This window comes from Chiloscyllium plagiosum, unplaced genomic scaffold (genome assembly GCF_037043375.1).
Source record: "Chiloscyllium plagiosum isolate Xiang-an unplaced genomic scaffold, Cpla_swu_hap1 HiC_scaffold_46, whole genome shotgun sequence".
Lineage (NCBI taxonomy): Eukaryota > Metazoa > Chordata > Chondrichthyes > Orectolobiformes > Hemiscylliidae > Chiloscyllium > Chiloscyllium plagiosum.
This window is the reverse complement of record NW_028270184.1, coordinates 15,688,033-15,715,061: the sequence shown is the minus strand read 5'-3', so window position 1 is coordinate 15,715,061 and position 27,029 is coordinate 15,688,033. Positions and strand designations below refer to the sequence as shown.

Here is a 27,029-nt window from a genome sequence, read left to right as displayed (position 1 = left end):
ACCCAGCAGCGATCTTCGTGGCACACCACTGGTTACAGGCCTCCAGTCGGAAAAACAACCTCCACTACCACCCTCTGTCTTCTACCTTCGAGCCAGTTGTGTATCCATGTGGCTAGTTCTCCCTGTATTCCGTGAGATCTAACCTTGCTAACCAGTCTCCCATGAGATACCTTATCAAATGCCTTACTGAAGCCCATATAGATCAACGTCTACCGCTCTGCCCTCATCAGTCCTCTTTGTTACTTCTTCGAAAAACTCAAACAAGTTTCTGAGATATGATTTCCCACGCACAAAGCCATGCTGACTATCCTTAATCAGTCCTTGCCTTTCCAAATACATGTACATCCTGTCCCTCAGGATTCCCTCCAACAACTTGCCCATCACTGACGTCAGGCTCACTGGTCTATAGTTCCCTGGCTTTTCCTTACCACCGTTCTTCAATTGCGTCACCACGTTAGCCAACCTCCAGTCTTTTGGCACCTCACCTGTGATGATTGATGATACAAATATCTCAGCAAGGGGCCCAGCAATCACTTCCCTAGCTTTCCACAGAGTTCTGAGACACACCTGATCAGGTTTGGGGCATTTATCCACTTTTATGTGTTTCAACACATTCAGCACCTCCTCCTGTAATATGGGTGTGTTTCAAGGTGTCACCATTTATTTCCCAACATCTATTTCCCCCCCAGTTTCGGCGGGGAGGTAACACAAGTCCTGACAAATCTATCCCAACAGTCACTGCATCAGAGGTCAGATCAATTTTCCTTCGTATGAATCCAAGGAAAGCATTGGGACCAGATGGAGTACCAGGCCGTGCACTCAGGGCATGCGCAGACCAACTGGCAGAGGTCCTCTCGGACATCTTCAACCTCTTCGTGCAGTAGGCCACTGGCCCTGCCTGTTTCAAGAGGGCCAACATCATCTTTGTGTCTAAGAAGACTCATGCAGCATGTCTCAATGACTACCACCCAGTGGCCCTAACCTCGGTGGTCATGAAGTGCTTTGAAAGGCTGGTCATGGCATTAATCAACTCCAGCCTCCCCACTACTCTTGACCCACTCCAATGTGCCTATCGGACCAACAGATCCATGTCAGATGCCACATCATTTGCCTTTCTCTCCTCCCTGGAACATCTTGACACCAAGAGCTGCTATGTAAGAATCCTACCCATTGACTACAGTTCAGCCTTCAACACTATTATCCCCTCAAGACTGATTTCTAAACTTAGTGATCTCGGACTAAGCCCCACTCTCTGCTACCAGATCCTCAGTTTCCTGACCCATAGTCCACAATCAGTGAATATTGGGAACAATATTTCACCCTCACTAACACTCAACACTGGAGCCCCCCAAGGGTACGTACTCAGCCCCCTACTGTACCCATGACTGTGTCACCAAATACCAGACTAATGCCATTTACAGGTTTGCTGATGACACCACCATAGTCGGTCAAATCTCAGATGGCAATGAAACAGACTACAAACAGAAGGTGGAAGACCTGGAAGAATGGTGCACTGAGAACAACCTAGCTCTCAATACCAGCAAAACCAAGGAACCCATTATTGACTTTCGGTGGGATGTTACTCATGCCCCCCCCTATACATTAAAAGCACAGAGGTGGAACGAGTGGAGAATGTCAAGCTCCTGGGAGTGGTCATCCACAACAAACTTTCTTGGACTCTTCATGTGGACGCACTGGTTACAAAGGCCCAACAACGTCTCTTCTTCCTCAGGCAGCTGAGGAAATTAGGCATGACGGTGAATACCCTTGCCAACTTTTATAGGTGTGCCATCGAGAGCATTCTGTCTGGATATATCACTACCTGGTATGGCAACTGTACCATTCAAGATCAGAGACAATCACAAAGGCCAACCTCCCATCTAATAGAATCCATCTACCAGGATCGCTGTCAAGGAAAGGCCGCCAGCATTCTCAAAGATCCATCCCACCCTGGCAATGTTTCTCTACAACCTCTACCATCAGGGAGAAGGTACAGAAGCCTGAACACATGCACCAGATGATTTTGTAACAGTTTCTGCCCTACTGTTGTTAGAATATTGAATGGACTCACAAACTCTTAACATTCGCCTGTATTTGTGTTTTTGTTTTTGCCGCTATTTACCTACTATTTACTATCTATGCTACTTAACTTTGTGATCTGCCTTTATTGCTTGCAAGACAAAGCTTTTCACCGTGCCTCGGTACAAGTGACAATAAATTCAATTCAATTCTGTATCCTCCAACCCCTTCTCCACAGTAAACACTTTTGCAAAATACTTGTTTAGTATCTGCTATCTCCTGCCACTGCACACATGGGCTGTCTTACTGATCTTTGAGGGGCCCTATTTTGTCCCTAGTTACCCTTTTGTCCTTAATGCATATATAAAATCCTTTTGGATTCTCCTTAACCATGTTTGCCAAAGCTACTTTATGTCTCCTTTTTGCACTCCTGATTTCTCTCTTAAGTATACTCCTCGTGCCTTTATACTATTCTAAGGATTCATTCAATCTCTCCTGTCTATACCTGACATATGCTTCCTTCTTTTTCTTAACCAAAACCTCAATTTCTCTAGTCATCCAACATTCCGTAGACCTACCAGCCTTATCTTTCACCCTAACAGGATATACTGTGTCTGGACTCTCTTATCTAATTTTTGAAGCCTTCCCATTTTCCAGCTGTTACCTGCGAACATCTGCCCTCAATCAAAAATTGTTGTCTAATACTGTCAAAATTGGCCTTCTTCAACTTTTAGATCCAGTTTATCCTTTTCCATCACTATTTTCAAACTAAAGTGCTCCTTCACTGACACCTCAATCACCTGCCCTGCCTTATTTCCCAAGAGTAGGTCACGTTTTGCACCTTCTATATTACGTATATCCATTACGTATATCCATGTACAATCAGAAAATCTTATTGTACACTTAAAACTTCCTCTCCATATTAGCCTGTAACACTATGGCAGTTCCAGTTTGTGTTTGGAAAGTTAAAATCCCTTACCATAACTACCCTATTATTCTTATAGATAACTGAAATCTCCTTAACAAATTTCTTTCTCAATTTTCTGTTGACTATTAGGAGGTCTATAATACAATCCCAACAAGGTCATCATCCCTTTCTTATTTCTCAGTTACACTCAAATAACTTCCTTGGATGTATTCCCAGGAATATCCTCCCTAAGTACAGCAGTAATGCTATCCCTTATCAAAAACTCCACCCCACCCCTCCTCTCCTGCCCCCCTTTCTATCTGTGAGGAGATTTAAAAATACATTTCTCAGAATGATTCAAGGAATGAGTGATATTAATTGTAAGGTTGGGTTGGAGAAACTGAAGTTGTTCTGCACAGAGCAAAGGAGATTGAGATGAGATTTGACAAAGGTTGGTAGGTTGAGATAAGGTAGATAAAGTGCAGCTGATACTAACAGTATTAAGGACACAGATTTAAGATGTTGGGCAAAAGCTACTGGCAGATGTAATGAAGGAATTTTATGTTACTTTTATGTTAGTCAATACCTACATTCAAAGGCCAATAATATCCAGTGCTGAATGAATAATGAATGAAGTGGCACACTCAGATCTTGGTATGTTTTTGGTTTGATTTTCCCATCTGCAACTCCTAACACACAGTAAAATAAGTTTACAAATGCCATCTCAAACAGTCCGGGGCAGAAATTCAGAAAAGACAAATATTTTTGTTATGTGGAGTTTGCTGTATGTAATTCCTCCCCTCCTCACTCTTTATAAAAGGAGTTTATATACTCCATCCTTGTCAGTCCAGGGGAAACATTCACAACATTCTCTCCCCTAGCCTAGGATGACCGCACATGTGCCTTGTTGCCCTTTGCTCCTTATAAAGGTGGCAGCCGTTATCCAGAGCCTATTCGTAGAATCTGTATAGTGTGGAAACAGGCCCTTCGGCCCAACAAGTCCACACCCACCCTCTGAAGAGGAACTCACCCAGACCCCTACCTTATTACTCTACATTTATCCCTGACTAATGCACCTAACCTACACATCCCTGAACACTGGGGCAACGTAGCATGGTCAATTCACTCAACTGCACATCTTTGGATTGTGGGAGGAAACCCACGCACACACAGGGAGAACGTGTAAAATCAGCACAGACAATCGCCCGTGATTGGGATTGAACTCGGGTCCCTGGTGCTGTGAGGCAGCAGTGCTAGCCACTGAGCCACTCTGCCACTCCTATTGTTGAAAGAAAGCCTTGATTCATCCTGTTTTGTGAAACAGGGACAGATAATTTCTTTATATGGGGTCTACCACAACCACAAGTTATTTACAAAGCATTTCCGTTGAACCACCTGGTCCATTGCCCCCTCCATTCTGCCTCATTGTAATCTTTTGTGAAACCGAAGAATACAGCTGCTGACCTTCAGGGTCACTGTCACTGTGCATGCTCTAGACTGTGGTTAGGGAAAATACTGCGTGTGCGCAGTGATAAGCAATTCTGTGCATAGGGGACGTTCACCAGGACTTGGAATTCTGCGTTGTTACCACCATTGTAAATTTTAAATCTATTTGTTGTTCAGTGTACAAGCAATCTTTCTACTTATCTCCCACAAGGACAACTGACATATGTAATACATATTATAGAGAATAAAACATTTCTTTGGGCATCCCAGGGATATAATATCACAAATATATATGGCATCTTTCCCAGTCTGAGCTACACATTAAATGGGAAAGATGCCACACTCATTCTGGACCATAGGATTGTTTCTTATTAGAGAGAGACAGACAGTTGGTGGTGCTTTAACCTGAGGGACACCACATCTCAGTAGGGGAGACACCTAGATCCATGGTCTGAGCTCAGAACCTTCACCATTGGAAGGCCTTGAGATCAGCGCTGGATTGGGAGCAGAACATGCAAGATCATTGGTTGAGCTGAGGCTGAGCTAAGCTTGGTGGATCTTTATACTGGCTTCAGTGTAACGTCAATTCGGTGACCTCCCAACCAGAGCTCTGGCCTCTGCTATTGCCCACACCCTAGCTATAGATGCGCAGTACATTTGGGGTGATGGTGAAGAGGGTGGAGGAAGGATCGCTTGTCAGTAAGGTGTCACCCCTCAGCAAGAACCTAATACAAGGGGCACCCAGAAGGATGGACAAGCCAGAGACGAGGGAGGGGTAGCCAGCGCAGCAGCACAACAACTGACCCAACCTCCATCTGAACAGATAGAGTCAGTGGAGGAGGGGGAAGTGAAAGAAGCAGGGGAATAGATACCAGTAAGAAATAACCAAGAAAGAAAAACACATTAGGCCTCCAAAGCCCCAGAGCAAAATGGCAAGAGGAAGCTGCATGATGGATACATCATGTAGCTCCTCTGATGACGAAGATGTGCAGAGGGATGGTAATCAACAGAAAAAAAAAGAGGCAGAGCGCCACAGGGGAGGAGAGGAGCACCCCCCCCCCCCGCCAAACCCGGAAATGCTGGTATGACTACAGCAGGTAACCAGGAGCAGTGACACTCTGAATCAGGAGCTGTGCATAACAATCCTTTTGTCAAACTCAGAAATGGACCTTCCTGGCTTCATTCTCACCTTGACGATATCAGAGTAGGGCAACCCATCCCCACAGCCCATGGAGGAACAAGGTGGCTACTTCAGTACCGAGAGCGTCCAATAATTTGCCCAAACCACAGGGATTCCCCCAGTAACAAGTCTGCAGCTGAATGGACGTTGGGTAATTCTATGAACTCTTAAAAAGGGTTTTAAAATTCCTAGTATTAATGTGCGTAGCATTAAATCTACTACAAAATGTGTCTCCACAGTGGCTTATGTGGCCAACATCAAAGGAGACTTCCTGTTTCCGCAGGAGTGTGGGATACTGCACCTCAGAAGCTACAGGAAATAGTCAAATTTATGGACCTTTGGGCCTTTGATTTGATCATGGGGAAACAATAGCCACTCCTCTGGTCTGGGTATTCTGTGATGAGGCAACTTCACCATCTCTGAAGTTAAGGTGGTGGTGGATCGGTGCCTCTTCACAGCAGACATTATCTACAGAAACGCTTCCCTGAGACTAATTAACACGTACACTCCAGTGGTAAAGAGTGAGCAGCCGGGCGACCAGCAGCAGCTCCCACTGCTGCTGGTGGCCTCCAGTCCTGTCATTCTGGCTCGACACTTCAAATACATCATTGATGTGGATGGACAATCCAGAGGAGCTGACAGACATTTTGGAGAGGAAAATCAGAGCAGAATTTTTACACTGAATGGTAAGGTCTTGGGGCATGTTGCGAAGCAAAGAGGCCTTGAAGTGCAGGTTTATAGTTCCCTGAAAGTAGAGTTGCAGGTAGATAGTATAGTGAAGAAAGCATTTGGTATGCTTTCTTTGTTGGACAGAGTGTAGGAGTTGGGAGGTCATGTTGTGGTTGTATAGGACATTGGTTCAGCAACTTTTGGAATACTGTGTGCAATTCTGATCTCCCACCTATCGGAAGGATGTTGTGAAACTTGGAAGGGTTCAGAATAGATTTGCCAGGATGTTGCCAGGGTTGGAGGAGTTGAGCTAAAGGGAGAGCTGGGGTTGTTTTCCCTGGAGCATTGGAGGCTGAGGGGTAACCTTATAGAGGTTTATAAAATCATGAGGCGCATGGATAGGATAAGTAGACAAAGTCTTTTCCCTAAGATGGGGGAGTCCAGAACTAGACGGCATAGGTTAAGGATGAGGGGGGAAAGATATAAAAGAGACATAAGGGGCAACTTTTCCACACAGAGGGTGATGCATTTATTGAATGAGCTGCCAGAGGAAGTGGTGGTGGCTGATACAATTGCGGCATTTAAAAGGCATCTGGATGGGTATACGAATACGAAGGGTTTAGAGGGATACGGGCCAAGTGCTGTCAAATGGGACTAGATTAGGTTAGGATATCTGGTCGGCATGGACAGGTGGACCGAAGGATCTGTTTCCTAACTGTACATCTCTATGACTCTAAAAATAAAGGAGCATGAGACAATGTATAAAAACAAAGGCAGGTTATGAAACCATGGTCATTAAATCTGGTAGGGCTGGCACTGGGGAATAGTGATTGAGTGTTGTAAAATCACAAACTGGTTCACTCATGTAGATCAGGGATAGGAACTTCACATCCTCATTGTGATGTGAAAGAAGAGCAGCCTTCGGGGACACCAAGTTCAAGGACTTTGGAGAGGGCAAGGATATGGAAAACAGGCAGAAGCTTGTTAAGATGGCGTGGTGAAGGATTGATTTTTTTCTCAGAATGGGTGACGTTATTGATTTCATGGTGAGGGGCACAAAATAGAACAGAATCTTAACAATATCAGCTAATGTGGAGAACTTGAATAGTTAGTAGGAATAGAATTCAGAGACTATGAGGTGGGTCTCCTGGACATGATGAGGTTAATTAAAGCAGGAGATCAGAGAGAAACTGAAGGAAGACGAGAGTTCAAGGTTCAGACAGGGAGGATCTGTAGGGGCAATTTTACCGTGGATTAGTGGGAGGGAGAGAAGCAGAAGAGAGAGCCAATCATATTGTTTCAATCTCAGTGGTAAAGAAGCTCTATGAGTACCTCACACTTGTTGGTAGGATGGAGAAGACGAGGAATTGCTCTTCAAAATGAACTCACTCAGAGCAAATGAGTCAGAGATATTGAAAAGATGTGCCGATCTCCGTTGAATTACAAAGCTGCTTTATTTTATTTTTATCCAAAATATTAACAACTCAAATGGGTTTATTAGCCAATGAACATGGTTTGGTTCTGGATATAACTAACAACAAACTCCAACTCTCATAGTTACGTGTGAACCCGTTGGTGACTCAGCAAGAGGGCTTTCCGAGTGAATCCCTTCCCACACTCAGTGCAGGTGAAAGGCCTCTCCCCAGTGTGAATTCGCTGGTGTAGAGTGAGGTGAGATGGCTGCTTGAATGCTGTCCCGCAGTGAGAGCATCTGAATGGTCTCTCTTGAGTGTGAACACGTTGATGGATCATCAGATAGCCAGAACTCTTATAGGACTTTCCACAATCTGGGCATTTAAAAGGTCGTTCCCCAGTGTGAATTCGCTGGTGTACAGTGAGGTGAGAAGAATGTTTGAACCCAATCCCACAGTGAGAGCACCTGAACGGTCTTTCAGAAGTGTGAACACGTTGATGAGACATCAGATCCCCAGATGTTTTATAGCACTTTCCACAGTCTGAGCATTTAAAAGGTCTCTCCTCAGTGTGAACACGTTGATGGGTCATCACTTCCTGAGAACTTTTAAAACATTTCCCGCAAAGTGAACAATTAAAAGGTCTCTCTTCAGTGTGCACTCGCTGGTGTGTCACGAGTTGGGATGATCGAATGAATCCCTTCCCACATATGGAGCAGGTGAACGGCCTCTCCCCAGTATGAATTCGCTGGTGGACAGTGAGTTGAGACGATTGCTTGAACCCAGCCCCACAGTGAGAGCACCTGAATGGTTTCTCCTCAGTGTGAACACGTTGATGGGACATTAGGTCCCCAGAACTTTTATAGAACTTCCCACAGTCTGGACATTTAAATGGTCTCTCCCCAGTGTGAATTCGCTGGTGTTCAGTCAGATGATATGATTGTCTGAATCCAGTCCCACAGTGAGTGCACCTGAACGGTCTCTCATCAGTGTGAACACGTCGATGACGCATTAGTTCCCTGGAACTTTTAAAACACTTCCGGCAGTCTGGGCATTGAAAAGGTCTCTCCTCAGTGTGGACTCGATGGTGTATTGTGAGGTGGGATGACCGAGTGAATCCCTTCCCACACACACTGCAGGTGAACGGCCTCTCCCCAGTATGAATTCTCTGGTGTACAATGACTTCAGATGATGTCTTGAATCCCTTCCCACAGTGAGGACATCTGAATGGTCTCTCCTCAGTGTGAACACGTTGATGGGACAGCAGCTCCCCAGAACATTTATAGCACTTCCCACACTCTGTGCATTTAAAAGGTCTCTCCCCAGTGTGCACCCGCTGGTGGGTTGTGAGGTGGGATGACCGAATGAATCCCTTCCCACATTCAGAGCACATGAATGGCCTGTCCCCGGTGTGACTGTGTCGATGGGTTTCCAGCTCAGTCAGGGATCTGAAACCTTCATTGCAGCTCCCACATTTCCAAGGTCTCTCCTCAGTGTGACTGTGTTGATGAAGTTCCAGCTCAGATTGGTTGCTGAATTCCGTCCCACAGTCTCCACATTTCGATGGCTTCTCCCCACTGCCACTGCACTTGTGCCTGAACAGGCCAGATGATTGGCTGAAGCCTTGTCCACACACAGGACACACGTAGGGACCACTGTGAACTGTGCTCGTTCCTTCCACATTCAAAGTCAAACAACACTCTGACTGAGATAACTTGGAAGCCTCCATCAGATTTTTTTGAGGTGCTGTGATCCCTGACTGTAATTTCTCCTCCTCTGGCATCCTCTGAAATGGTTTTAAATCAGGGGAAAAAAAAGGAATGAGAGAACACCCACAAAATCACAAAAGCAAGCTGTGACATTGAGCTGAACGAATGTGGTAATTTGTTGGATCAGCGAAATTTATTGTGAAACTTGCCACATGTGGTTCATTAGGAAGGCAATCTGCCATCCCAATCTGAACATGCACAAGAATCTGGCCTCCATAGGATGAAGCAAAGAGAGAAGTGAGAGGGACAGTGACAAAGGAGAGAGATTGTATATATTTACAACTTACCCAGAATCTCCCAAACTCTCAACCTTCACTATCTAGAAGGACTAAGGTTAGAGACCTATGTGGACACTGTAACTTCCGAATTCCTTCCAAATCTCTCAGCCTCCTGACCTGTCTGACCTCTGACATATAGAAATATCCTCCAATGATGAAAGGAGCTGTCTTCAGTTCCAAACCCCATACCCTAGTAGCCAATACCATCCCTCTTTCCTGCAGCTGTGATGCTGAAACAGACCGTCAGAACAATAATGCCATGCTCAACATAAAGTTTTGACAGTATATTCATATCATCACCAAGACCACCTCAAAGATATCAACCAACTCCTAGTCTTGCCTCATATGGTTTTGAAACCCTCCTCCATTCTCTTCTTATCTCTAGACTTATGGGCAGCATGGTGGCTCAGTGGCTAGCACTGCTGGCTTACAGGGACCCGGATTTGATTCTACCCTTGGGCAACTGTCTATGTGGAGTTTGCAAATTCTCCCCATGTCGGCATGGGTTCCTCTGGGTGCTCCAGTTTCCTCCCACAGTCCAAAGATGTGCAGGTTAGGTGAGTGGGCCAAGCTAAATTGCCCATAGTGTTCAGGGATGTTGTAGGTTAGGTGCATTAATCAGGGGTAAATGTAGAGAAATAGGGTAGGAGAATGGGTCTGGGTGGGATACACTTTGGAGGGTTGGTGTGGACTTGTTGGACCAAATGGCCTGTTTCCACACTATAGGGTTTCTATGACTCTGCACTCCTGGCTGGTCTCACACATTCAAGCTCTCAGTAATTTTGAGGTGATCCAAAATTCTACTGCTTACATTCTGTAAATTCTGCACATGCTGGAAATTGAAAAGAGAAAATACTGGAAATAATTAGCAGGTGAGGTAATAATTGTGTCATAGAGTCATGGGGATGTACAGCACGGAAACAGACCCTTCGGTCCAGCCTGTCCATGCCGACCAGGTATCCCAACCCAATCTAGTCCCACCTACCAGCACCCGGCCCATATCCCTCCAAACCCTTCCTATTCATAAACCCATCCAAATGCCTCTTAAATTCTGCAATTGTACCAACCACCACCACATCCTCTGGCAGCTCATTCCATACACGTACCACCCTCTGCGTGAAAAAGTTGCCCCTTAGGTCTCTTTTATATCTATCCCCTCTTACCCTAAACTATGCCCTCTAGTTCTGGACTCCCCAACCCCAGGGAAAAAACTTTGTCTATTTATCCTATCCATGCCCCTCATAATTTTGTAAACCTCTATAAGGTCACCCCTCAGCGGAATAAAAGTAGTGGAGAATTTGACTCTCTGCAAGAGATCAAAAGCAGAAGGGAAATTAACTGCAGTGAAGGAAACAGTTCATGACAATGGGTAGGTAAATCTGATAAAATTAGCAACACACAGCTGGGGAATGGGCAGTAGTGGAAACTTCATTTAGACATAATTTGCAGAAACAGGAACAAAACATTAAACATGGTTAAAGTACACATTTCCTGAAGAAGGACTTATGCCCGAAACGTCAATTCTCCTGTTCCCTGGATGCTGCCTGACCTGCTGCGCTTTTCCAGCAACACATTTTCAGCGCTAAAGTACACATTATTAGAGGCAGTGGAAGTTAGACAATAGGAGAGAGGTGACTAGGAAAGACAGAGATGTGACAAAGCAATGGATGCCATGGATTTGGATCGATAGTAAAGTAACCACAGCAGCCTCAGAGCCATAGAACAAAAGCTCAGTACTGATGCCTTACATTGTAAAAGAAAGTTCAACAATTCTAACCTCTGATACAATTTCACTGTCTTCAATTTTAAAATCTCTGGCTGGATCCTGCATCTTGAAAGATATTGGAAACTCTAGAGTCACAGAATAATCTCTCAGTCTTCAAATTTTTTAACACCCTGTAAAAGGATATGAAAAAAGTCATGTTAAGAAAAGACAGAATTTGAGAGGAGACAAACAATTATCTTGGTTTGAGTTTGCAGTGTGCAATTTATCCTCATCTATTCCCTCGCAAGATGAGTTTTTATAACCTATATCTAGGAGATAAATGGATAACATGAAATTTCTGCTTCCTATGTGAGGATAGTCATACACACGCTCAGTCTCAATTAAGATGGTAACTTTCTCTGGGTTTCTCAAAGGTTTTCCTTGATAGAAAATAAAAACATGCCTGGAAATAAGGAGGCATTAATGGTCTGACAAGACTAGAAATTCAAAGAAATTGGTTTGAGTAAAGACATGGTGTAAAAATTAAGAAACCCCCAAAAATACGGACCAACACTATAGGGTTTTAGGATGGTTGATTTGGTTTCTATCTTCCAGAAGTTCACAGGGACAATAAACTAGTTCCCTAATGGAGTCGCCGAGGACCAGGAGTCTAGAAGTAGAGGCCACAATATAGAAATTTAGGTTAGGCTGTTAAGACAGCGATAAGCAAGATTTAACTTATCTTTTGATTTCTTTATCCCGAAAAACTATGGGAAGAACATAGGAACAACGTGCTCAGTTGGATGATCATCTACGATCACACTGAATGATGGAGTAGGCTTAAAGGTTGAATGGCCTACACCTCCTCCTACTTTCAATGGTTCTAACTATCTTCCTTTAAAATTCTCCTGAAAACCTACCTCTTTGACCAAATGTCTGGTCATCTGATTTAATATTGTGATGGGCCAGGACAGACCCCCTCAAAACACTTTAAGGTAACCCAGACATTAACTTCTTCTTATTTTAAAGGCAGATGTATAGTGGATATTCCAGGAGTGTTGCAGCTGGTCAAAACACTCAGCTTTAAGCAAAACAGAGTTTATTTACACACATCTGATCTAAACACTGGTTTACAGCATCTGCAGTCCTCACTTTTGCCCTGTTATATTAGTTCATAGGTTGGCGCAACAGAGGGCCGAAGGGCCTGTTCTGTGCTGTATTGTTCTATGTTCTAACGGATGAAACACAAACAAAATAAAAGAATTTAAAATAACTTAAATATGTGAAAATGCAACCAACTTCAAATCACAACTTAACGAAGGAGCTGTTCCAATACCTGCAATATTTCAAAATCTCTTGGCAAATTAGAAATTCAAACTCAGGTTCTTACAGACAGGACAGATTGCAGAGAGAGCAGTCAGGCAAGAAACATCTGTTGAAGCATGGAACCATTTTTTCACAGTAACAGCTTCTCTGTTACCAGCAGTTTCTAACTGCCTGCTAAAAAAAACAAACTAGATAAGTTATCTGAACTGGGAGAACTGGCCACTCCCACTGCCGTTGTTTAAAATAGCTATTTCCAGACATATTGGCACCCCTGCCTTTAGGACCCCTTCCGAAAAAACCAAGAATAAAACAACCCTGTTAAAGGGCAGCATCGTCAAATATTTCTTCACATGACTCAGTGTCAAACTTTGGCCTTGAAAATTTCTGTGAAATACCTTAGAAAGTTTAATCGAGTTAAAGTAAGTATTAGGAAAACGTGAGGACTGTAGATGCTGGAGATCAGAGTCGAAAAATGTGGTACTGGAAAAGCACAGCCGGTCAGGCAGATCCGCGCAGCTGGAGAATCGATGTTTCAGACATTTATGATGAGGGGCTTACGCCCAAAACATCAATTCTCCTGCTCATCAGATGCTGCCTGACCTACTGTGCTTTTCCAGCACCAGACATTTCAACTATAAATAAGTACTATCAGGCTTGCTCAAAGTCACATCTTTTCATTATTGTGTAACGGCTCTCTCAAAAGGCCTTCTTTCAATTACTTGGGCTTCCAATTGCGTCCTGCTCTGACAGTTGGCCCATTATGCCTCTGCCACATCTTGATCAGGGCAAGGCAGCACATCTAATTCCCTGTCCCATCCACAGACTAGTTTCATTTGCTTATCCAATTCCGTTTGGAAAGCCAAATTGAAATCTGCTTCCACAATCTTCCCTCATTGTTCATTTAATATCTTCACCACTAACTGCATTGACGCTGTTCCTCACGACAATTTTGGTTCTTGTGCCAATCACACAATAATCCCATTTCAGCCTTTTATTCCCCAATCAATTTTCATAATTCTAAACTGCACGGGGAAAGACTAAAGGCTGAACACACTTCAGGAACTCTTGCCCTATACATTTTACACAACCATTACTCCAGTGTCAAACACCTTTGAGGTTTCAGGAGTCATAGTTGACCTGTTTCTTTGTCTGCTGCCAGAGCTGCTGAGTTTCTCATGCATTCTTTGTTTCATCAGTCCAATGTAATTTGGTTCCCAATTCCATTAATGACCACCTCTGACCAAAGGCGGTTTCTCTAACAGTGATGGTTATTGCCCCCTCAGTCACGACACGAGAGAGCAATGCGCATAGTTCCATTGTGTCTCGAGCATGCGCAGTGGCAGGGCTGACTACAGGCAAAGACACTGTATTTTCTCATCAGCAGGCGGTGAAGATGCGGGTCCGCGGAAGGAGCGCTGGAGCCGGGGAGGAGGGTGGGCACGGAAACGTTGTATAAAACAGTTATTAAACATCTCAATCCTCCATTAATAACCTGCAACACCCATATTTCCGATTCCGTTGCCTTTCCCCGTGAAGAGGTTCAGGTTGACCGCCGCCATCTTGGTTCCGCGGGAGCAGCGCGCATGCGTCACCAGCACGGTGACGCAACATCAAGTGGGCGGGAACAAAACCGAAATTGCTGGAAAAGCTCAGCAGGGTCTGGGCAGAGAAATCACAGTTAACGTTTCAGGTCATTTCCTCAGGTCTGGCAATATCCGTGGTGACAGAAACAAAGTGAACGTTTCGAGTCTGGTGGAGCAGATCTCGAGCATTCAAAAATATTTTGATTTTACTTTCGTATCCTGGCAACAGGTTTATCACCAGCTTCACACATTCCCAAGTGCAAGTGATGTTTGCAACCTAGAGTAGTCCATGGTTCCCATTCAATAGGAAAGAGCTGCTCCTCCATCTTTGATTGACACTTCTAATTTTTGTCAAATATGGACAAGGGAGGATAGTTAGAGACTAGATTAGATTACTTACGGTGTGGAAACAGGCCCTTCAGCCCAACAAGTCCACACCAACCCCCTGAAGAGCAACCCACCCACACCGATTCCCCTACATTCAGCCCTAACTAATGCACCTAACAATACGGGCAATTTAGCATGGCCAATTCACCTGACCTGCACATCTTTGGACTGTGGGAGGAAACCGGAGCACTCGGAGGAAACCCACACAGACACGGGGAGAACATGCAAACTCCACACAGACAGTTGCCTGAGGCAGGAATTGAACCTGGGTCTCTGGCGCTGTAAGGTAGTAGTGCTAACCGCTGAGCCACCGTGCCGCCCACGATAGGACAGATAAAATTCCAGACCTTCTCTTTGTTAAGGGGTAAAAACAATGACTGCAGATGCTGGAAACCAGATTCTGGATTAGTGGTGCTGGAAGAGCACAGCAATTCAGGCAGCATCCGAGGACAGGCAAAATCGACGTTTCGGGCAAAAGCCCTTCATCAGGAATAAAGGCAGAGAGCCTGAAGCATGGAGAGATAAGCTAGAGGAGGGTGGGGGTGGGGAGAGAGTAGCATAGAGTACAATGGATCAGTGGGGAAGGAGATGAAGGTGATAGGTCAGGGAAGAGAGGGTGGAGTGGATAGGTGGAGAAGGAGCTGGGCAGGTCGGACAAGTCCGGACAAGTCGAGTTGGTGGAGGTTAGAAACTAGGATGAGGTGGGGGAAGGGGAAATGAGGAAACTGTTGAAATCCACATTGATGCCCTGGGGTTGAAGTGTTCCGAGGCGGAAGATGAGGCATTCTTCCTCCAGGCGTCTGGTGGTGAGGGAGCGGCGGTGGAGGAGGCCCAGCACCTCCATATCCTCGGCAGAGTGGGAAGGGGAGTTGAAATGTTGAGCCACTGGGCGATTTGGTTGATTGATGCGGGTGTCCCTGAGATGTTCCCTAAAGCGCTCTGCTAGGAGGCGCCCAGTCTCCCCAATGTAGAGGAGACCGCATCGGGAGCAACGGATACAATAGATGATATTAGTGGATGTGCAGGTAAAACTTTGATGGATGTGGAAGGCTCCTTTAGGGCCTTGGATGGAGGTGAGGGAGGAGGTGTGGGCACAGGTTTTACAGTTCCTGCGGTGGCAGGGGAAAGTGCCAGGATGGGAGGGTGGGTCGTAGGGGGGCGTGGACCTGACCAGGTAGTCACGGAGGGAACGGTCTTTGCGGAAGGCGGAGAGGGGTGGGGAGGGAAATATATCCCTGGTGGTGGGGTCTGTTTGGAGGTGGCGGAAATGTCGGCGGATGATTTGGTTTATGCGAAGGTTGGTAGGGTGGAAGGTGAGCACCAGGGGCGTTCTGTCCTTGTTGCGGTTGGAGGGGTTGGGTCTGAGGGCGGAGTTGCGGGATGTGGATGAGATGCGTTGGAGGCCATCTTTAACCACGTGGGAAGGGAAATTGCGGTCTCTAAAGAAGGAGGCCATCTTGTTAAGACAGCTATTTTGTTGCACTTGGTATTATATACCAGGCCAGACCCCCACAAACCATTTCAAAGAAGTAGGTCGGATCCTAACTTTGCTTGTTGTTTTAAGCAGGTGTGGAGTGGATATTCCAGGAGTGATGCAACTGGCCCAACCACTCAGTTTTAAACAAAACAGAATTTGTTTGCAAGATTGCTGAATGAAACACAAATAAAAGAGAACAGAATACAGAATAATGTAACCTATCCGAAAACCCAACAGACTGTCCCAACTTAATGATGCTGTTCCAAATTTCTGCAACAGTCACCATAAACATCCCTTGGCAAAAAAAGGTAAAATCAAACACATGGTCATACAGGAGCAAGAATGAGAAATACAGCATGGAATATCTTTCATGTACTTCTATCTTGGACCAGCAGCCTCAAAATCTGACTTGCTGCTTTCAGTGAACAATTAGACTGCTAAAAACCAAACCAACTGGCCACTGCCCTTTCATTGTACAAGTCTTTTTTTAACTTGAAAGTCTTTTGCCTGAGGCAGTATCTGTTAGCTATAATCAAACTGGCCCTAAAACCCTTCAAACCTAGACTTTTCAGAATCAGTGCTTTTACGATCTGTCTGAAAAAAAACCCAATGATAGCATAACCTTCTTAAAGGAGTAGCATCATCACACTGGGTGAACATGATCTATGGTCATTGGGATGATGATAAATTGGCTGACCATTTGTTAATAAGTAGGGGCATGAGTCAGTAAGGTGAGCATTTTCCATTATTCAGTAAGATCATGGCTGATGACAAGATGGCCTTAACTCCACTTTCCTCCTTGCCTCCCAGTTCCCATCCTTAAGAAGTCACCCAGCACGTCTTCCAAGGTCTTATATGTTTGCGCAAATTCTCTGGAAGAATGAGGGAGATCTGAGACTAAATCTCCTTCTTTGGCCTTGATACAGTATATGAGAATTTGCAAAGTAAAAGCATTTTCAGTTGGGAGTGTTGGCAATGTTGTTAAAACTATGTATGTGTTACCAACATCATATTAATCCCAATCATTTTTCTCTATTTAGAAAAAAACTCTCTAAAAAATTTCACATCAATTAAACATCTCTTTCATCTGCTCACCTCTAAGGACAACCATTCCAGCTTCTCCAATCTCTCTGCCAAACTGAAACCCCTTGGACCTGACACCATTCAAGCCAATTTTCTCTGCAGCCTCCCCAGAGTTGAGACATTTTATTTTCAAATATGATCTTCAGAACTGAACACAAATTTTAACTGAGGCTTGTCAATGGATTTATAAAGGTTAAGCATAATGTAATTGTCTTTGCTTGCTCTGTGTCTCTATTAATTATATCAAGAATCCATAAAATTTGTTTAAAACCATTTGATCAACATGACCCTGTTGCATTCAAAGATTTGTATGTGTTCACTCCCAGGTCACTCTGCTTAAAATTGAACCATTTAGTTTATTGCCTATCCTCATTCATCCTTCCAGAGTCCATCATTGGCTGTGACTCACTTTCAGATGTTGTGAAAAATGGGAAATGTACACAAGACCTCAAAAAGCAAACTACTGCAAATGCTGGAAAGCTGAAAGTAGACATGAAAGTGAGAGAGAAACTCAGTACTTCTGGCTGCATCTGTGGAGAAAGAGAGACAGAGTTTACATAGATTTTGCTTCAAAGATTACATTAGGATTGATATACAAGTGAAATTCTTTATGGCAGAAACTACTTCAAATGGGAGTCAGTGAATAAAGATCCCAGTCAGCAGTTCTTCAAGGTTAACTATAGGCCCAACAGATCAATCAGCTAACTGTCAGCTCAGGAGACCTCAACAGCTCCACATAATGTGCACAGGGGAGTTTTTCCAGTACAGTGGGACCAGCATTCATGCTTTAACTAACACAACCATAAACAAAAATGAATTGGTCAGTCACTCATCTGGTTGCTGCTTGTGGAATCTTAGTTGGCATCACTAAACAATGATAACTTGCGTTTTATAAACATATTTAACATAATAGTACATCAAAAGGTGACTCAGAGGAGTTTTACAAGCATTATTTGACAGTCGGATTAAGTGACATTCAGCTAGACGGCCAAATCTTCAATTGGAGAGGTGGATTGTAACAAGCAACCTTAACCTGGAGAGAGGCAGAGTGCTTATGGGAGGCAAATTAATTTCATATGCAGGCAAGCGGCTATTATTTGAGAATGTGCAATGATGCTACATTGCGAGAGGACAATACTAGGAGAGAAAGCCAGAAATGTAAAAAAAGACAAAAATAACTAGAGAAACTGAGCTAGTCTGGCAGTATCTCTGGTGACACAGTCAATGTTTTAATTCCATTGTGAGTTTCTGAAGCATTTTCTTGTTTGTTTCAGACTTACAACATCGACAGTAGTATGGCAGTTGAGGCAACTGAGCAGAGTCTCTCAATGTTAGTGACAAAGAAGATCCTTAAGTCCTCACACTTCTTGTTGGAGGTGAGGATGGAGGGTTCAGGGCAAAGCGCGAGTCTTTCAGTAGGAACTAACTTGTATTAGAAATATCCTGTATTGGAAAAACCTCAATGCTGTTCAATGAAAGTCTGATTTATGCGACTTTTATTCAGAACATGAACATCAAAAATGAACTGCAATGTACTGACTTCAGTCGAAAAAGGCATTGATAAACATGGTTCAGCCCTGGAAGTGATTAACAGTAAAGTCTAATCCCAAGGTCACTGGTGAGTCAGCAGTTGAAAAGTCCAAGTGAATACCTTCCCACACTTGGAGCAGGTGAGCAGGCCACCCCAGAGCGTGACTGTGTTGGTGTAAAATGGGATGAGATGATTGCCTCAGCACAGACCCACAGTGACAGCACTTGAATGGTCTCCTGGCAATACAAACACATTGATGGGACATCGGTGCCTTAAACTTTTTAAAGCACTTTAAAGCCTTTAAAAAACATTATAAACCAAAATGTTGAATCAGTCTAGGTGGAAGTGAAAAGTTACAGAAGAAACCCCTTGGTAGAAGTAAATTACAGGCCCCCAAAAGGTATTTCCAAAGTAAGCATTGTATAAACCTGGAAATAATGAGGGCTTGTGAGAAGGGCACAACAGTGATTATGGTTGATTTGACCATGCATATTGTCCAGATTAATCAATTTGGCAAGGAAGGTTCATAAAGTGTATGAGGGATTATTTAATCAAGAAACATATTCTGGAACCAACCAGAGAAGTGGCTACTTTAGATTTAGCATTATGTAACGCGGAAGGATTGATAAATGGTCTTGTAGATGAGGATTTTCTTTAAAGGAGTTACTACAACATACTAGAGTTTCAAATTCAGATTGAAAAAGTGTCACATATGAGAGTCGTAGTGTGAGGAAGGGGTTGGCCCGAGGGGACGAGGCAAAAATACTGAATTTGAAGAACAGTGGCAAATGCTTAGGGAGATATTAAATACCCCTCAATTAAAACATATTCCTCAGAGGAGGAGGGATTTTACAAAGATGAAAAATCATCCATGACTTAACAAGGAAATCAAGGATAAAATAAGGCAAAAACTTGCACATATCATACTGCAAACATTAGTGGAGAAAGTGAGGTCTGCAGATGCTGGAGATCAGAGCTGGAAATGTGTTGCTGGAAAAGTGCAGCAGGTCAGGCAGCATCCAGGGAACAGGAGAATCGATGTTTCGGGCATAAGCCCTTCTTCAGGAATTCCTGAAGAAGGGCTTATGCCCGAAACGTCGATTCTCCTGTTCCCTGGATGCTGCCTGACCTGCTGCGCTTTTCCAGCAACACATTTCCAGCTGCAAACATTAGTGGCACTCTGGAGAATTGGGAGAACTTTAAACCTCAGTAAAGGGTTACTAAAATTAAAGTTAAAAGAGCTAAGATGAACCACAAGAGGAAACTAGCAGAAAACATAAGCATCGATACCAAAAGCTTCCATAAATATATAAAAAGGAAGAGAATTGTGAAAGTAAATGTTGGCCCTTTAGAGGATAAAAATGGTGAGGTAATAATGGGAAACCAATGGGATTAAAGACAAATAAGTCCCAGGGGTTTGATAGCCTGCACTATGCACCCTAGGATATTAAAGGAGGTGGCAGCAGAAACAGTGGATGCACTAGTTATGATTTTCCAAACTTCCCTGAATTCTGGAAAGGTACCAGTTGATGAGAAACATGCTAAAGTGACACCCTTATTCAAAAAAAGTGGATAGGCAAATAGTGGGAAACAATAAGCCAGTCAGTTTGACCTCTATAGTAGGTAAGTTGCTGGAGTCATTCGTAAGGGAAAAAATAATTGAACACTTGGAAAAACAAATCTCAATTCACCAGTGTCAGCATAGTTTCATTAATAGCAAGTCGTGCTTGATAAACTTGCTGAGGATGTAACCAGCAGGGTGGATAATGGGGATCTGATGGATGTGGCATGCCTAGTCTTCCAGAATGCATTTGACAAGGTGTTGCATAAAAGACTGATCCAGAAGGTTAGATCCCTGGGGATTAAGATGAGAGTATTGGCTTGGATATAGGAATGACTGACTAACAACAGAATATTGGGATAAATGCGTCCTTCTCTGAATGCTGAACTGAAACTAATTGGGGTGCCACAGGGTTCAGTTCTCAGACCTCAACTATTTACAATTTATGTAAATAATCTGCAAGCAGAGAGAATGTAACATAGCAAAATTCGTGGATGACACTAAAATAGGTGGGAAAGCAGGCTGCGATGAGGAGCTAAAGAGCTTACAGCTGGATATTGATAGGCTCAGAGATTGGGCCTGAATCTGGCAGATTGACTTTAATTTGAATAGGTGTGAGGTTGTTTATTTTGGCCAGAAAAATAAAAGGGCAAATTCAAAGTGCATCAGTGCAGAGGGATCTGGGCATCTTTGTGCATGAATTGCAGAAAGTGGGTATGCAGGTACAGCATATAATAAGAAAGATGAACGGATTCCTGGCATTTATTGCAAAAAGGCTGGATTATAAAAGTAAAGAACTATTGTTCCAATTAGTACAGCTTTGATAAGACCACACCTGGAGTGCTGTGACCAATTTTGGTCTCCTTATTGGCTTTGGAGGTATTTCAGTGGAGGTTCACCAGTTTGATTCCAGGAATGAAAGGGATGTCATATAAAGGAATAGTTGAATAGTTTGGGCTTGTAATCTCTGGAGTTCAGAAGAATGAGAGGGATCTGAATGAGGTCTGTAGAATACTAAAGGACATTGAGAAGGTGGACGTTGAGCAGATGTTGCCCCTTGCAAACAAAAATCATAAATACAGAGTGAGAGGAGATAAGTTCATTGGTTTGTTGTACATTGTGCAGCACAATGGCTCAATGGTTTGCACTGCTGCCTCACTAACCAGGTACAGTGAGCTCGGATAACAACCTGAACTTACTTTCACAGTGGGAGCTGAAAGGATTCTCATCAGTGTGAGTGCAATTATAGAAATCAGTTTCCAGGAACCTTTATAACACTTCCCACAGTCTAGCTATTTTAAAGGTCACTCATCAATATATCAGATCATTTAAAATAGTTCCCACAATCTGGCATTTAAATGGTCTCTCATCAGTGTGAGTATGTTGATAGAACTTTTATATCACTTCTTGCAAATTGACATTTAAATGGTCTGTCCTCAGTGCGCACACAATGACGGGACATCAGGGTGTATGACTGAATGAAACCCTTGCCACATCTGGAGAAGGTGAATGGTCTCTCCACCATATGACTGTGTTGGTGAATTTCCAGTTCTGACAGGGATCTGAATCCTTTCTCACAATCCTCATATTTCCATAGTTTCTTCCCTGTGTGACTGCACTTGTGGTTTGTGAGGTCAGATGATTAACTGAAGCCTTGTCTACACACAGAACAGAGAGTCATAGAGATGTACAGCATGGAAACAGACCCTTCGGTCCAACCCGTCCATACCGACCAGATATCCCAACCCAATCTAGTCCTACCTGCCAGCACCCGGCCCATATCCCTCTAAACCCTTCCTATTCATACACCCATCCAAATGCCTCTTAAATGTACCAGCCTCCACCACTTCCTCTGGCAGCTCATTCCATACCTGTACCACCTTCTCTGTGAAAACATTGCCCCGTAGGTCTCTTTTATATCTTTCCCCTCTCACCTCTAATTCTGAACTCCCCAACCCCAGAGAAAAGACTTTGCCTACTTACCCTATCCATGGCCCTCATAATTTTGTAAACCTCTATAAGGTCACCCCTCAGCCTCCAATGCTCCAGGGAAAACAGCCTCAGCCTGTTCAGCATCTCCCTATAGCTCAAATCCTCCAACCCTAGCAACATCCTTGTAAACCTTTTCTGAACCCTTTCAAGTTTCACAACATCTTTCCGATAGGAAGGAGACGAGAATTGCACGCAATATTCCAACAGTGGCCTAACCAATGTCCTGTAAAGTTTCTGTCAGTGTGAATGGTGCCTTTTCTTCCATACTCAAAATCTGATGATATTCAGATTCCAATAAATTGGATGACTCCGTCAGATCCTGATATGATAATTGGTTTGAATTTTCTGACTGTGAATTCTCCCATTTGGATACTGTGTGAAATTGAATTATACCAGAAACAGGAACAAATTGAATTAAAACAGAGAAAACACAAAATCACAAAGACCAGTTGAGAAACTGAGCTGAATTATTCTGGTAATTTATGGGGCGGTCACAAGAAACAGTTAAAAACCACACAACACCAGGTTACAGTCCAACAGGTTTACTTGGAAGTACAAGCTTTCAGAGTTCTGTCCTTCATCAGGTAGCTAGTAGGGCAGGATCATTGAACACACTTTCAAGTCACATTCAAGTCTGGGCAGCATGGTGGCTCAGTGGTTAGCACTGCTACCTCACAGCACCAGGGACCCGGGTTTGATTCCAGCCTTGGGCGCCTGTCTGTGTGGAGTTTGCACATTCTCCCTGTGTCTGCGTGGCTTTCCTCCTGGTGCTCCAGTTTCTTCCCACAATCCAAAGACTTGCAGTTTAGGTGAATTGGTCATGCTAAATTGCCCAAAGTGTTCAGGGATGTGTAGGCTAGGCCCATAGGACAATAGAGTAGGAGAATGGGTCTGAGTGGGTTACTCTTCGGAGGGTTAATGTGGACTTGTTGGGCGGAAGGGCCTGTTTCCACACTGTAGGGAGTCTGTGGATTCCCGAGATGACTTAAGGTTTTATTATAAAAAGTGACATCTCAGCTCAGACCCTCTCCCAAACACACGTTCTTTCAGACACACATACACTCCCCCTCTCACAGGCATATACTCCATCACAGTCACGCGCATGCTCTATCAAGCATGCGCGCGTGCACACACACCCTCATACACAATCTGGGATGAAGATGAGGAGAAAAAATTGGAAAGGAAGGATCTGGAAGGGTGAGAGAGAGCATGAGGGGCGAGGGAAAGCATGAGGAGTGAGAGAGTGCACAAGAGGTAAGACAGTGCGTATGGGATGAGACAGTGCACAATGGGCTACAATGACAGGGGCAAGAAGTGTGAGGGACAACAGCGGTAATGAAAGAGAGGCAGAAAGAGCAGCCTATATACCCTCATAACCAATATTATCTATTTTCAGCTGAACAGCACCACTCAACTCCACCCTGGTCTCAACTTATCTGAAAAGCACATCTAGTTCTTTGTTAGCACTCGATTTAAATGTTCAAGGACATCTTACCTGTAAACTTAACGCTATCCTCATTCTGTTATTTATGTCTTGACTCACAGCCATGTCTTTTTACTAGTTCATCCATCGCAGATGTGCTCACTGCCTACAAAGCATTAACACTTAAAAATTCTCAGCATTGTTTTCAAATCCCTCCCCAGCTGCCATCATCTCTATCTCTCCGATCTCTTCCAACCACACAACTCATAGATATCTGTGCTCATCTTAGATCAGATTCGATTCGCTATTGTGTAGAAACAGGCCCTTCGGCCCAACAAGGAGAAAGTGAGGACTGCAGACGCTGGAGATCAGAGCTGAAAAATGTGTTGCTGGAAAAGCGCAGCAGGTCAGGCAGGAGAATCAACATTTCGGGCATAAGCCCTTCTTCAGGAATGAGGAGGGTGTGCCAAGCAGGCTACGATAAAAGGTAGGGAGGAGGGACTTTGGGGGAGGGACGTTGGGAATGTGATAGGTGGAAGAAGGTTAAGGTGAGGGTGATAGGCTGGAGAGGGGGTGGGGGCAGAGAGGTCGGGAAGAAGATTGCAGGTCAAGAAGGCGGTGCTGAGTCCGAGGGTTGGGACTGAGATAAGATGAGGGGAGGAGAAATGAGGAAGCTGGAGAAATCTGCATTCATCCCTTGTGGTTGGAGGGTTCCTAGGCGGAAGATGAGGCGCTCTTCCTCCAGGCGTCATGTTGCCATGGTCTGGCGATGGAGGAGGCCAAGGACCTGCACGTCCTTGGTGGAGTGGGAGGGGGAGTTAAAGTGTTCAGCCACAGGGGGTTGGGTTGGTTGGTGCGGGTGTCCCAGAGGTGTTCTCTGAAACATTCCGCAAGTAGGCGGCCTGTCTCCCCAATGTAGAGGAGGCCACATCGGGTGCAGCAGATGCAATAAATGATGTGTGTGGAGGTGCAGGTGAATTTGTGATGGATATGGAAGGATCCCTTGGGGCCTTGGAGGGAAGTGAGGGGGGAGATGTGGGCGCAAGTTTCGCATTTCTTGCGGTTGCAGGGGAAGGTGCCGGGAGTGGAGGTTGGGTTGGTGGGGTGTGTGGACCTGACGAGGGAGTCGCGGAGGGAGTGATCTTTCCGGAACGCTGATAGGGGAGGGGAGGGAAATATATCCTAGGTGGTGGGGTCTGTTTGGAGGTGGCGGAAATGACGAAGGCCCAACAAGTCCACACCTCTGAAGACTAACCCTCCCAGACCTATTTCCTTCTGACTCATGCACCTAACACTACGGGCAATTTAGCATGGCCAATTCACCTAACCTGCACATCTTTGGACTGTGGGAGGAAACCAGAGCACCCAGAGGAAACCCGTGCAGACACGGGGAGAATGTGCAAACTCCACATAGACAGTCAGCCGAGTGCTACCCACTGAGCTGCCCCCTAATCTAATTCCGTCCTTTTGAATTTTCCAAATTTGAAGTTGTCCACCACTGATGACCATTCATTCATATTCTTTAGGCCCAACCTCTGGAAATACATCCTTAAATCGCTACAAGCTCACATCTTTCTTCAAGATACTTCCTAAAACTGACCACTTTATCCAAATGTCTCATCACCCCCTGAACTGCAATATTCAAGGAGCATCATCTCCTCCAAAGGTAACTGGGGGCTGTCAATATAAGCTGCTGATCTTGGTAATGACGCTCAAATCCCAAGAAGAACTGTTCACAATATATGTATGTAAAATGGGCTAAAACCATTCATAGAAATACTTGTTCCTAAGGGTGCACCTCATTACATCATTTCCATTTTGCAATCTGATCTCCCCTAAAGTTTACCATTCTTTGACATTTAGATGTCAGAAATACCTGGAAGTGACTGGGTTCCAATGCCTCAGGATTAAGTCCAGCAACTTCTCCTCCATTTTCACTCCAGCTCAAACTGATACGTTCTTGGGGCTAAAGCCAGGAGCTCCTGCTCCATCTTCATTCCAGCTGAAACTAATTCAACAAATACTTTCAAAAGGAGAACTGGATAAACACCAAAAGTAAAAAAAAATTGTTGGGCTACACTGAAAGGGTGGGAGAGTGAAACTCATTGATTTGCTCTGGCTGGGTTAGCTGGGGCACGATGTATGAAATGGCCCCCTTCTGTTCTGTAATTCCATGATTCTGTGAAAAAGGATCTAAATCGGGGACAGGGAGTAAACCTCTGAAAACAACACTGCCCTATTGCAAAGCAGCTCTTAACTGGTCTATCTATGTTTCTAGACTTGGTTCTGTGACCAACTCCTGGAATAAAACAAGGAAAATTCTGCAAACTGTCAGATATCTGAAATAAAACAAGAAATGGTAAAACATTGGAAAGCTCAGCAGCTCAGGTAGTATTTGTAGTGAAGGCAACAGAGTTAACATTTGAGGATGTGCTGGAAGAATATTGGGAATGAAAAAACTACAGAATGTTATGGTTCACATTAGCTCAGCAGTGGAACAGAAATGATTGCTAGTTCAGGAAAAACAATTCCTGACCATAGCAAGATAAAGCTGATGAATTACAGACTCAGACGATGGGTAGCAATGGAAACCTCATTTAGACACAGTTGGTAAAAATAGCTGTTTAATACCAGTGTTGAAATGCACCTAGTATTAAAAGGTAGAACTAGATAGACTGTGGCAAAGAGTTGATCAGGATGAGGAGGGGATTAAACAAAGTAATGGAACTAGATTATCATTCACAGCATGGGCGAGTTGGATCGAAGGGTCTGTTCCTGTGATGCATGAGCCTATGGCTCTATGTAAAAGACTCACAACAAGCCCAGAGTAATGGAATGAGAGTGTAATGCAAAAAGATGTAAATTGTGGATCAAAGCAGCCCATACTGATTCTCTGAAGAGCACCCCACCCAAACCCACCCCATCCCTTTAACTCTGTATTTGCCATGACTAAACTGCCTAGCATGCACACCATGGGCAATTTAACATGGCCATCTTTGGGTTGTGGGAGGAAACAGAGAATGTACAAACTCACAGGCTAGAATGGAACCCAGTTCCTTAGCGTTGTGGGATAATAGGGCTAATCACCGAGCCACCGTTCACAACAGACTGAATCTCTACCATATGTGGAGGAGGTGGATCACCTCTCCCCGGTGCGCATGTGAAAATTACAGCTGAAATGGGAATTGAATCCCTTCTTCTCGCGCCTACATACCTCCAGTTTCCCCCCAGGATAAGACGACTGGCTGACTTAGCATATGTTAGAATTTTACAGTGCATAA

At 44.3% G+C, this 27,029-nt stretch overlaps 1 protein-coding gene across 1 annotated transcript; it reads right to left on the bottom strand.

The window, feature by feature from the left end:
- Positions 1 to 7,656: 7,656 nt before the first annotated feature.
- On the bottom strand, positions 7,657 to 14,299 carry LOC122543930 (uncharacterized). The gene is made up of 3 exons (XM_043682862.2): positions 14,204 to 14,299; positions 11,458 to 11,576; positions 7,657 to 9,419 (listed from the first exon to the last, which is right to left on the bottom strand). The coding sequence occupies exons 2-3, from the start codon at positions 11,509 to 11,511 to the stop codon at positions 7,779 to 7,781; spliced, it is 1,695 nt and encodes a 564-aa protein (XP_043538797.2). The 5' UTR covers positions 11,512 to 11,576; positions 14,204 to 14,299; the 3' UTR covers positions 7,657 to 7,778.
- Between the last annotated feature and the right edge of the window lie 12,730 nt (positions 14,300 to 27,029).

Coding starts and splice junctions, on each gene's coding strand:
- LOC122543930 (XM_043682862.2), bottom strand. CDS start 11,511: ATGCAGGATCCAGCCAGAGATTTTAAAATTGAAGACAGTGAAATTGTA. Junction 9,420..11,457: donor ACAGTGAAATTGTATCAGAG/GTTAGAATTGTT, acceptor AAACCATTTCAG/AGGATGCCAGAGGAGGAGAA.